Source organism: Danio rerio, chromosome 24 (genome assembly GCF_049306965.1).
Source record: "Danio rerio strain Tuebingen ecotype United States chromosome 24, GRCz12tu, whole genome shotgun sequence".
Taxonomy (NCBI): Eukaryota; Metazoa; Chordata; class Actinopteri; order Cypriniformes; family Danionidae; genus Danio; species Danio rerio.
The window spans coordinates 15,872,501-15,885,988 of NC_133199.1; the positions used below are offsets into that span (position 1 = coordinate 15,872,501).

Consider the following 13,488-nt stretch of genomic DNA (forward strand, 5'->3'; position numbering starts at 1 on the left):
CTAATTTACAAGCCTTTAAATGTCACTTTGAGATGTATAGAAATGTCTTGAAAAATATCTAGTGAAATATTATGTACTGTCATCATGGCAAAGATCCAATAAATCAGTTATTAAAGATGAGTTATTAAAACTATTATATTTAGAAATGTGTTGAAAAAAATCTCTCCGTTAAACAGAAATTGGTGGAAAAAAATGAACGGGGCTAATAATTCTGAATTTAACTGTATATACAGACTTTTTTTAAGATAGTAATGGTATTAGTACTATTCGATGTATTCTAATATTAGCAATTAAATAAACTGTGACTTTAAAATTATTTGATATAGTAATAGTTTTAGCCCACTTTTAAAAAAAGAAATAACCACTGTTGTCCAATGACTTAACCTACTGTAAGTAACCTAGTTAAGCCTTTTAATTGCACTTTAGGTACTAGTAACTTAAATAATAACTAGTTAAATAGGATGCACTGTCACCATGGCAAAGACAGAAATGAGCTATTGCAACTGTTATGTTTAAAAATGTGCTGAAACGAAACACAAAAAAAACTTGGAAAATAAAAAATAAATAATTAAAACTAAATTCAAAAAGAAAAAAGAAAAAAATAACACAAAGACTGATAAGTTTGCCTTTAACTGTAAAAGTATATTTTTAAAAAACTGTTTTATTGATCATTTTTATTAATTATTATAAAACTGAGGTCACCTAACATCTTTTGGGTAAGAAAAATGATATATTACCATTCCAATAATTACAGCACATTTAACTAAATCTAATAGTTTGTATGCCCTTCTTGATTTTTTTCTCTTAATAACAATACTTATTTATCATTCATTCATTCATTTATTTATTTATTCATTCATTCATTCAATTATTAATTCATTTCTTTTGCTAACACATCAATTGGAGTGTGTGCGTGTGCTTTCTTCTAAACATTGAAATATTTAGATCTTCTAAACATTTTTCCACTATAGTTCACAGTTTGCCTTTAGTACTGACTAATCTAATGTAAAACCAATTAGCCATTTTTGCACAAAAATCTAGAAAGTATTGATTACAAAGCTTTATTATTCCTGAGAATTCTTAATTCAGTACATTAAAGTCAAGTGCGGATTTAGATTTTGAAGTATAAAATATTTGTATAAAGCTTGTGAAGGACATGAGAGAATGTGAAGTCAGATCGATGGTGTATTTATTGTCCAGCTGCGTGCGGAGTGTGTGTTTGCCTGCCTGCATCTGCAACATCTTGCTCTGAGGGAGAAGCGGTCTGGGGTTTAAAGATGGGAACCGAACCATGGCAAATGGAGTGTTCACTTTCCTCCTTTAACTCAATGTGAAGTGTGTCCTAGATTCCAGCCCTCTGTCTGTGTGTGGGTGTGTGGGTGTGTGTGTGTGAGGGGTGTGTTTCGGCAAGCAGACTTCGAACTCTCCAGTGTTTTCCTGCTGAGAACAAAATCCACCTGATTTTAAGATATAACTGTGTGACTTTATCATACATAGAACACACTTTTTATTTGATCAAGAAAATATTGTTACATTGTGAAATAGTACAATTTAAAACTGGTTTTGGTGGCACAGTGGCTCAGTGGTTGGCGCTGTTGCCTCACAGCAAGGTCACTGGTTCGAGCCCCGGCTGGGTCAGTCGGCATGTCTTTGTTGAGTTTGCATGTTCTCCTAATGTTGGCGTGTGTTTCCTCTGGGTGCTCCGCTTTTCCCCACAGTCCAAAGATATGTGCTATAGGTAAATGGACTAAATTGACCGTTGTGTATGAGTGTGTGTGTGAACGCAAGAGTGTATGGGTGTTTCCCAGTATAGGGTTGCTGCTTAAAGGGCATCCGCTGTGTAAAACATATGCTGGATAAGTTGTTGGTTGATTGTACTGTGGCAAACCCTGATTAATAAAGGGACTAAGCCGAAGGAAAACGAATGAATGAACTAGTTTTCTTCTATTTGTTAATAGTATTGCAGTGCAATTATTTCATGTTATGGAAAATCTGGAATTTTTAGCAAGTGTTTTTTTTAAAGATGTATTTAATGTTTTAAGATGTATTCAATTGTTTAAAAGTGTTAAGTAAGATTGATGAAAGTTACTAAAATAGTTCTGAATCTTTTTCAGTGAGTACTACACTGACATTCTGTTCATAGAAGAGTCCTAAAAGGAAAAACACATCAGAATTTGGCCAAAAATATTTAGTACTTAATATTTTTTTAATGTTATGCACAAGTAATTGTTGATGATAAAGCGTCAACAACAGTATATTATACTGATTTATGAAGGGTCATGTGACACTGAAGTCACTGAAGTAATACAAATTCAGAAAATTAAGAAAATGACATTAACATTTAGATTAAATTAAAAAGACAACACTGACTGTAATTTTCATTTAGTTTTTCACAATATTGCTGATTTCTCTGTATTCTGGATAAAAGAAATAATTATTTGTTAAGTATAAAAATAGTTTTTTTAAGTCATTAAGCTGGTGCTGTGTGTAAGCTTGTGACGGCATGATAAACTTGGATAAAAATACAACACAATAAACAGTATTTCATTTTTCAATTTACAATTCAATTCAATTAAATTACAAATAAAATATTACACATTTATAATATTTTGGAATACTAAATATGTCAGGCTAAATAATTAAAATAAATTATTGAGTTCTGCTAGGTTTATTGGTTTCAAAAACACAAATTTCTAAAATCTCTAAAATGCGATATGTTCGTTTAAATGATCCTTTCAGCGCTTTCCGTTTCACTTTTACTGTCAAGTGCGATTAATGTCATGGCTACAGTCACTTCGAGAGAAAAAATAAATAAATTGTTTGCAAATCATACTTCCCATGTGGCTCCCAAATGATCGCTCTCTGCAACAATCTGAACGTTATTTACAACTTTATTACCTGTTAATCAAAGCCCATGCAGGTTCTGTCCACTAAAGTAGACATCACTGGCGGGTGCGCACGTCCTCTCGGTAGTACATAAACAGTGCGTCAGCTCATGTGGGATTTTGCTGCTGCGAATACATTGTTACATTACAGAAAGAAATTTACATTTTTGGGTCAATTATTCCTTAAAGATACAGTATATGACACCGTTTGGAAGTATGTATTTAAAATTATGTAAAGCTTGTGAGACCGCCTTTATGCTTCTCCCGAACTTGCATATGCTTCTAATTTAAGATTGCGTATAGGATTGAATCGAAATCATGATCTTTTTTTTTTTATTAATCGTGCAGCGCTTATATATTGTCTGGATTAGTGTTGTATATTACGCTACAAAAATAATAATAGACTTTAATAAACTACCAGTACATTTTCTGTTATTTTACAAACTTATTTCTCATTGTATTATATCATTTCAATCTACTAAAAAGGTCATTAAAACTTTGTTAAACTGTAGAATTGAAATTTCGACATCAAAAGTCAAAAGAGTAGAGATCAAGCACCCATAATGCAATTCACAACTGTAAATAGACGGAAAACTGATAATGAACAGCTATTTATTTACATTATATTACTTAATGTCATCATGACAAAGACAAAAGACATTAGTTGCTATCAATTACTTTTATAAAATAATATGTTGTTCTCTCCTTTAAACAGCACTTAAAGAAGCAAATATTTGAAACCTCACAGGAGGGCTCAACACTTTGCCTTCAACATTACATTTATTGATTGACTGGTCTCTGTAACTCAGCGCCTGGTGAAAATGCTAATGAGCTGTGTTTGTGTGTGCAGTCAAGTGAGCTGGATGATATCCTGGATGATCTTCAGAACAGTCAGCCGGGCCTGTTCACTGACTCCAGGCCTGTGTCTCTGCCTTCTGCTGTGGACAAGCAGTCAATCATCAATGACATCCTGCAGATGACAGGAGAGAGCGGAGCTAACATGAGTCCTCAACAGCAGAGAGCACTGCAGACTGCAGTCAGCCAACAGAGTGAGTAACACACACACACACTCACACAAGTCATCTGATATCCTGATAACAATATATGTCACAATATACTATAATTGATGTAAATTCAATTGATATATAGTTATAGATATTAGGGATGTACCAATATTGTAAAGACCGTCATACCGCAATAGCAATTTCTTTCAATATTACTGTGGTTGTGACTCAATAAAATCATAGGTCTTTTGGTGAAAAGTTTGCTCAGACGAATGGGAGGTAGCGGAAAATACAATTTTCATCAGCCCAGGTGTGGCCATCATCCTTTGCGGTCTGTTGTCGCTACAGATCCAGTAATGCAGAAATGGAGGGTGCTGCTAGTAGTGGCAAAGAAAAAGAGCTAAAAATGGTCAAACCTAAAGCGGGTTTTAAATCAGATGTGTGGAAGCATTTCAGTTTCTCTCTGAAAAGAAACAAGAAAGAAGAAAAGGTGACCAAAAAAAGGGTATGCAGGCACTGCCAGACTGTGCAGAAATACAAGTCGTGGAATACGATTAACATGATGGGGATTCTTTTAGTCAGGGGGACAGCAGAACACAGCACACTGCTCAGATTGATGGAGACATTGACTTGTACCACCAAGAGACCTCTGTCTCACTCATGGCTTGTCCTTTCGAGTGGTGTTCTTTTTACATGGTTTAATATTTTTTTTATTAAAATTAAATAATTTAAGTTCCTGTTTGAAAGTTTACAAATAGATAATTTGTATGTCATTGATCTGTTCAGTGTTGAGGTAACCTGAACATTCTAGCACTTTTTTTAAGTCTCTTCAATAGTTTTGTTTTTCCTTTAAATGATTCAATAAATACCGTACCGTGCCGTTCATCCCGACGTATTACCGTATCGTGATATTTTGATACCGTTACATCCCTAATATATATATATATATATATATATATATATAATATATACACTTTTCAAAAACGAATGATTTACAGGTTCAACATAAAAATACAAAATAAAAGTATTGCTAAGTCTATCGCAAAACATTTGAAGATTACAACTTTCTCATGATGCTGTTATATTTAAGTTTCTGTCTGCATCCCCATAATGTCATATAATATGTTGCACTCATACAAGTTATAAAAACTATAACCAAAAACACTGTATTTTAAGATACCATGGTTTAAACGATAATATGAGACTATACTTTTGTTTTGTATGATACAATACAGTGGAAACCAGAAGTTTACATACACTGTATAAAATGCACATAACCATTAAAAAAAGTCAGATGTTAATGTGACTAAACTTTTTCTCTTTTAGGTAAGTTAGGATTATCAAATTTGTTTCTGTTATGCTAATAGCAGAATAATGAGAGATATTTTTGAGAAATTGTTATACATTTTCTTGAAAGTCAAGTTTACATACAATAAGATTATTATGCCTTTGAAAAAGCTCAGATAATGGTGTCAATGTTTTGGAAATTTTTGTTTGGCTAATTGACCATCTTTGAGTTAATTGTAGGCACAACTGTAGAATAGTATTTAAGAAAAAAACTAAAACACACTGCTACCTTTTCTGACAGCATTGGAAAATTAACAAGCCACAATCAAAAAAAAAAAAAAGCCAGATTGCAATTAGCTAAATTACACTGAGTAAAATGAGTCATGTCCTGTGGTCCGTTGGAACTAAGATCGAACTATTTACATACATTTGGTGGACAAAAAGGAAAGCTTACAAGCCTAGGAACACCATCCCAACTGTGAAGTATGGGGCGTCAGCATCATGTTGTGGGGCTGTTTTGGAAATGTACAGTATACACATGCACACGTCTACATACATGCACACATACACATATGTACATGTGCTCTTACACATGCGCACAATGACGAACTCGCTTTATTCACACGTAGTCACATATGCACACACTTACTCACAAACGCACATGTACACACACACTCACATGGACATACATAGGTACACACTCACTCACACATGCAATATACAGTGCTTAGCATAATCGAGTACACCCTATTTTGAAAATGAATATTTTGATCCATTTCTCAGTGAATATAGGACATGTATTTTTATGCATTTAAACAAAACAGATTTATTAAACTGATATATTTATTCAAATAATATTTTAGTCATCAAACATATTAAGAAATTGAAAGATAATACAATTAAATTCAAGCTAAATATTGCAAATATAAAAAAATTACAACCTACAAATTTTTTTGCTTCTCTTAATTTTTCCTCTTTTTTTATTTGTATTCATTATTTTTCTATAACATAAATTTGGTTGTACTAGTTTTTGGACCGTTATCATCAGTTTTTTTGTTAGATACTGTAAGCTCCAGATTTGGCTTCAGTACTGATAAATCTAATGTACATGAATTTAAAAGATAGATTTGTGATGGGTGAACTTATATATGCTGAGCACTGTATCTACACAATGCAAACACTCACAAATGTGAATCTACGTTTACATGCACACACGCATGTATGTAAGCACACACTCAAGTATGCACATGTAGTACATGTACATGATGTACATACACACTCACATATATGCTTACATACACACACACACACACACGCACACACACCCCTAGGGGTGATATGGCATAAGTTAACTTGTTTTTCATGTATTTGCTGGTGGTTTTTCTTTTTAAATGTAAAGAACTTTACATTTGATGGAGTAAGATAAATATTATAAACTTAAATGATTTTTGATTTGTTTGGTTTTTTCTTTTTTTATTATTGGTCTTTTTTTGTTTAGTTTTTTCCTTTCATTTACAACATGATGGAGGATGAAGAAACATAATGCATTTTGGTTATTTTTTACAGAGCCGAAATAGAAAAAAACATGTTTTTTTTTTTTTTAATCAAGTGCAATTTTTTTTTTTTACTATGTTTATCATCTTGTGTAAACTAAACTACAAAAACAGGATTTTGTGAAAATGTTGACATGGTTTGTATGCGTGCACTTCCTGTTCAGTATACAAGTATGCATGTTACAACGAAAACAACAATGGCAGACTACAGGACTGTGTTTGCGCAGGTGTGTGCTGTGGTGTTTCTTTGCAAAGTGCCATTGACACATGCTCAATGCAGTGTTTTAGTTGTTAGGCAAAAGTCCTGTACTGTGTTTCTTCTCTAAAAGAGAAAATTGAATCTGAAGCAATGCATACTGTATCTATTCCATACGCCAAGTTCTTTCCAGGCATGCTTGCTTGTATACAAATAGCCAAGTAATTGCTTCATTGCTAACATTTATGGACAAACACACACACACACCCTCATGATCTCACATGTAAGAAGATTAGACTAATGTAACACACTTTGAGCTTTGCTTTGAGTTTGTTGTTGGGTAATCAGCTACCTTTAAAAGAACCGCATGTCACCTTTAACCAGCACTGACATCATAATCTTATCCAGATTGCATGCGTTTGTGTGTTGAACACTTCAACATAAAAGTTATAAATAAATGCCATATAAGAACCATTTTTAATTTATGAAAAGGAATGTTTCATTTTTCATAGTGTAAAGAAATTAATTTTGTGGACTGTAAAGGTTTCATGTATGTTAAAATTTTTCATGGGACAATTGATGCCAATAGAGAGCCGTCATGTTTAAGAATCTGAGGAGGTTTTTTTATTTTTATTTTATTTGCTTCATTTGTTCACAATGTGTCAGCCAAGGAAACATTATGTAATCACAGTCTTAATGTATTTGCAAAAATATTTGGAATTATGCCATCACGAAGATGAAGTGAACCCGCAGCACTTTGCTTTTAGATACATGTCATCATTTCTGCAAAACACCCAGAAACTACTGAAGTGTGCCCAGAGGCTGACCGAAACTGAACTGAAGTTTCTCATGACACTTTTGTTTCTCACCTGCATCATTTCAGTTGCCTGCATGTTGACTGTGAACTGCTGTCAACTTATTAAGCTAAAGAGTTATTTTTATATACATTTTGTCAATTACATAATAGTTGTTCACTGTACAGTCCATAATGTTTACACAGAAACCCTTTAATACCATTGTTTGTAAATGACCCAGAGATGGGTTGCGGCTGGAAGGGCATCCGCTTCGTGAAAACTAGCAGGATGAGTTGGCGGTTTATTCGGCTGTGGCAACCCCGGATTAATAAAGGGACTAAGCCGACAAGAAAATGAATGAATGAATGAATGAATGTTTGTAAATGAAATACTTTTTAAAAGGCATTCTTTAAATTTTTAGTACTCTTTAGACATTACTTTTCAGATATTTTTATTTAATTATGTTTATTTTATGTTTACTTTTTTCTAAATGTATGCTTTTATTCAGCAGTGATGTATGAAATTGCCTAATTGATTCATCTTTAAATAAGATTGTCAGGATCAAAAATTATTCAAAGACTCCAAGATTTTAATCTTATTGCAGCAAGGGAACAATTCGTAAGAAACACAAGAGGTTCCAGGCCTGTAGTTAGCCTGGTAAAAGGGGTGGTTCTTTTTTTCTCAAAATGTGGACCTTTTTGCAGTTATTTTCCTCATTTTTATTGATTAAATACTGCATTTTAGTGACATTTTAAGCTCTATTTTTTGCTGGATTATCCTAGATGGTCATGAATGGTTTTGAATAATATTAATAGTAAATAGCTGTTGGAAATTCTGTTTTTTATACATTTAATTTTAATTACATATTTATTTCTTTTATTTATTTATTTATTTATTTTTATTTTTTTACAAATATTTCCCAAGTGATTTTTAACAGAGCAAGGATTTTTTCACAGTATTTCAAACATATTTTTCTTCTCAAGGAAGTCTTTTTTTAGTTGAGCTAGAAAATAAATGAATGGGTGAATGAATGAATGAATGAATGAATGAATGAATGAATGAATGAATGAATGAATGAATGAATGAATGAATGAATGAATGACAATAAAGACAATAATTTAATTTATAAAATAAATAAAAAAAATAAACTGCCAGGGTCATTATTGTTGTTATAATTATTTTTTTTGGACTAACTACAAAACAAACCACTGTTATCCAGAGGTTGGCCTATTTAACCAAACATACCTAGTTTACCTTTGTATGTCAATTTAAGCTGTATACTAGTATCTTGTAAAATAACCAGCAAAATATTATTTACTGTCTTCAAAATCATTTAAAGATTATAAAAGACAAAATCATTTAACTATTATAAATTAGTTATTAAAACTAATATGTTTAAAAAATGTGTTAAAATTAATTAGTTTGTATCTTCGTTGAACAACAGTAGTTGGGATATATTTGAAAAGGAATTAATAACTTAGTTTTCTGTAACTAAATTACAGAAATAACTGTATACAATTAAAACAGAAAAAGAGTCTGCAAATCTCTGCCCTAAAATACTAAATTGCCTTTTATGGTCAATCAAGAAAATTAAACCCACACCTACACGCAACACATAGTCACATTTAAAAAAAAAAAAAAAAAAAGTCATAACTTTTTTTTATGATTTTTTGTCATTTAATGGACATTTTGTGTGTGTTTTGTTTGGCAGATTTCCCTGCTCCACGGCCCGGTCAGCCTGGCAGAGCTCCTCCGGTCAGAAGCGTGTCTCTGGACATGAACATGCCTCCTAAAGGCGCTCAGGGTCAGTATCCTATGATGAGGAACAACAACCCCTACTCAATCATGCAGCAGCAAGGCATGATGGGAAACCACGCCGTCATGCCCAATCAGCCCAACATGGTGAACGCAGGTGAGTTTAAAAGTGCTGTGCATCTCAGCTATGGTTGAATATACAATAACACATCACCAAAAATAAAAAAGAAGAGCTTAACACCTATGAGAGGAAAGTTCCAGTGCTGCTTTGACCACATGGAAACCACAGTTTCATTGTGATCAGTACTGCACAGTCAAGTGTGATGCTTTTGGCTGTAAGCAAGGTGAATGTGCAAAATGGCACAAAAGTGCTGAGTCAGATCCAAAGCAAGACCCTCTGTTGTGTTTCTGTGAGGTCGGTTATGTTTTTTTTTTTTTTTTCATGTGCGGCTTGATTTGAATGACTCATAACCTTTGGAAAGAATTGCAGGCTTTTCTAGTCTGAAATTGTCTAAGTGTTTTCTCTCTCTCATGTGGACTTTTAAAATATGATAGTTTTAAATTATAATATATTTTTTACATGTTGGTCAAAGATGAAATGTCCCATTTTGGAACTACAAATTCAATACAACACAATACAATGGTAGAGAATCTAATAGAAAATATAACAAATGCATTCAAACATCCACTTTGATGTTTTTACCACCCATTTTAATTACATTTATTTTTCAAATGTTTCTGAAAGTACAATTCTTACAAGGGTAACCATGAACTGGTCAAACCCTCAAACATCCCTAAACCCCACCTATCCCCTAGGAGGAGAATAAAATTAAGCAGTGAAATAAATAAATATGTCTGATAGCATAATGGAAAATAAAATAAATAAAATACAAATAAGCTATATATATATATATATATATATATATATATATATATATTTATTTATTTATATATAAATATATATATATATATATATATATATATATATATATATATATTTATTTATATATATATATATATATATATATATATATATATATATATATATATATATATATATATATTAAGGTGAAGGAAAACATTATAACCCAGCAAAGATTTTTAGTGTATTCTTAACAAAAATAGGTAGAGGATTCCAATTTTTATTAAATATGTTTGTGAAGCCACTTAATGTAAGCTGTTTTTTTTTTTTTTTTCTGCACTGTAAAACCCAACAGTTGACTTTATCAAATGAAATGAGTGTAGGTAACTCAAAATTTACTGAAAGTTAATACTACTGATTTGAAAAGAGTTTTGAACTCAACGTTGAAGGTAATGCGTTAAATACCTCATTACTTCAACTTCAACAATACATTGTGAATATTGATGAAAAAAAACAGCCATTGGCATATTTCAATGACTGTTAGTTTGTACCATTCTTCTGTATATTTTTTTGGGGGGGGAGATAAGTAAAGGGTGAAAGAATAACAATTTTCGGGGCATTTATCCCTTTTTTTGTTTAAATCATATAAGTTGCCTTAATATTGGAACCCTTTTCTGTTTGTTGAAGGAGTCATGGGTAATAATGGTCCCCGTGTAGGCATGCAGCAGGACGGTTGGGGTGCTCAGGGTACCGTCGGCAGCGCAGCTTCACCTGCCACAGCTGCTCCCGCTGGCCAGCACTCTCTCCCGCAGGGGGCACTGCACAGCCGCATGGTGCCCAACCCTGCCACAGGAATGCCCATGAGACCCAACAGCCAGCCTGGACCCAGACCAATGCTGCAACCGCAGATGATGGCCAATGGTAAAATTGATTTTTTTTATAGTCAACATGGAGACATTCCGTTTTAGAGCTCAACTAAAAGTGATGAGTTTATAACTCCATTAATAGACTATATTAAATCAGAAATCACCTTTAACTAGGGGTGTGTGATATGAAGATGTTTGATGAAGGACTATTAAAATGTCTCAATGATCTGCTCAGTGGCAGATTTTTTTTTTATTTATTTTTTTTAATAAAAGCTGTTTTTAATTTTTTTTAAACAATTTTAAGTCAGTGTTATTAGCTCCCTTTAAGAAATATTTACAGTGTATTTTTTGATTGTCTGCACAACAAAACATTAGTTTAATGTGCTTTAAATCGATACCGGTTAAGCTTTTTATCTGCATGCTGCACACTTTTTTTAATTGTAATATTATTTTTACCATTTATACTTGGTGCCAAATTTTTTACTTTAGCGGTGCTTTTACACACTTGGTTCAATTGCCAAACCCAAGTTTGACCTTCTCAGCTGGTTTTCACACCATCTATTTTCCTTTTGCACCCCAGTATGCTTGCATCATCAAGCTGCTGTTTTGTGTTCAGGTAGTGCAGGGTGACAGACGGCCACGGAAGCCAAGGCGCCAAAATAGAATGACATGCTTCGTGGTCCTTATGCTTTGACTGAATACAGAGACTTACTCTCGTCCATCAGCGGCAAAAATATTGTAAACTCTGGTGTCAAACGAACCCGTGTGTGGACCAAAAGTGCTAGAGTGAAAGCACCCTAGGTTGACACACTTGTATTTATTGAACAATGATGTAGCAGCTCTCTCACCATAAAGCAGATTTTATTGGAACGTGAAATTTTAAAGACGTCTAGGCAAGATTTTAATACTCAAAAGATGTTTTAAAAAATGGATCTCCAGGAAGAATGGGCTCTATGCACAGCTAGAGTTTAAAAGCCAATGATAAACTTCTGGTGAAAGCTTAATGTGACTATATTCAATTTCACATAATTGTTTTTACAGCACTGATGTTGTAATGTCATTACGAGACTGTTGTAATCACTAGCGTCATCAGTAGCGACAGAGAAGTGCAAAAATTCCATTGAAAATACTGGGGAAAAAATAAACTGTTATATTTTAAAGACATGGCGGGGGGAAATGGCATTTAATGCAGTGCTTCTTGTCCGACCTGAGACCCACTTATATATCATATATGTCTAACATGCATTGAAGATCAATGCTTTTTAATAAAATCAGATCTTTTGTAGTGGAAAGACAGAAGCCCTTGGGCTGCTTGGCTGGAAATTTAAAGTCTGTGTGCATAAAACCCATTGAAAGATATGTATCAACATTTTAATGGAAAATCTGATCTAATGTTATTTAATTTTTTTTTTACTTATTTATTTAATTTTGATTTATTTATTTGTTTATTTGATTCTTTCTTTAAATGTATTGATTTATTTTGTAACAACTTTCATTTTAATATAAAGTTGTTATTAAAGTTATTTTTTTTGTAATATGTTTTTTTATCTATGTTGATCTTGCTCTATGCCAAATAAGTTGCTCATTTTGCAATAACCAAACAAAAATTATATCTGCCATATCACCCAACCTTACTTTTAATCCTTTAACTGGCATCTTAACCGAAACCAAAAATAAGGTTATGGAATTAAAAGAAGTTAAAATCATATCTCATAATCTTGTCCTTTAAGCTCATAATTAATGATACAAATGTGAAAACAAAAGATTTGAACTTGTTCATTTTTGTTATCATTTAAATAAAAAGACAATAATAGATTGAGATTTTTTCTGCTCTTCATCAAAATGCTGTAGAATATAAAAGTACAGTCTCAGGTTTGAGCTGACTTTAATTCATAATTATTGTGTCTCTTTGACATGAATGCGTTTATACAGCTATTGTTGTATACCTCACTTTAAGTAGGAAATATAGGCTTTTTTTTGCAGCATAACAAAATTGTGATCAGGTAATACAGAGCAGCAATAAAGCAACAATTCCACCAAAACTAAAATCTTTGTCAGAATTTACTCATCCGTTTGTTCCAAACCTGTTTGAGTTTCTTTTTTCTGAAGAAGATATTTTGAAGAGTGTGGCTAGTCAAATCATTTCTACACTTAGAAAAATATTTCTGCTGTTTGTTTAAACTAATTTAAAATAAGTTAAAATCTTAGTTGTTTAATCAACTTAAAATCGAAATTTAAATTGTAATTAATTGATTTTCACTTAAGGGATTGTGTGGAACCCAGCAT

General features: G+C 32.5%; 1 protein-coding gene across 8 annotated transcripts in view; it reads left to right on the plus strand.

The window, feature by feature from the left end:
• ncoa2 (nuclear receptor coactivator 2) overlaps window positions 1-13,488 on the plus strand; it is a 207,566-nt gene that overhangs the window by 167,326 nt on the left and 26,752 nt on the right. For all 8 annotated transcript variants that reach the window (XM_009297336.5, XM_073940585.1, XM_073940586.1 and 5 more), the window contains 3 exon segments: window positions 3,736-3,934; window positions 9,431-9,631; window positions 11,024-11,257. In XM_009297336.5, the coding sequence (XP_009295611.1) occupies window positions 3,736-3,934; window positions 9,431-9,631; window positions 11,024-11,257 (634 nt within the window).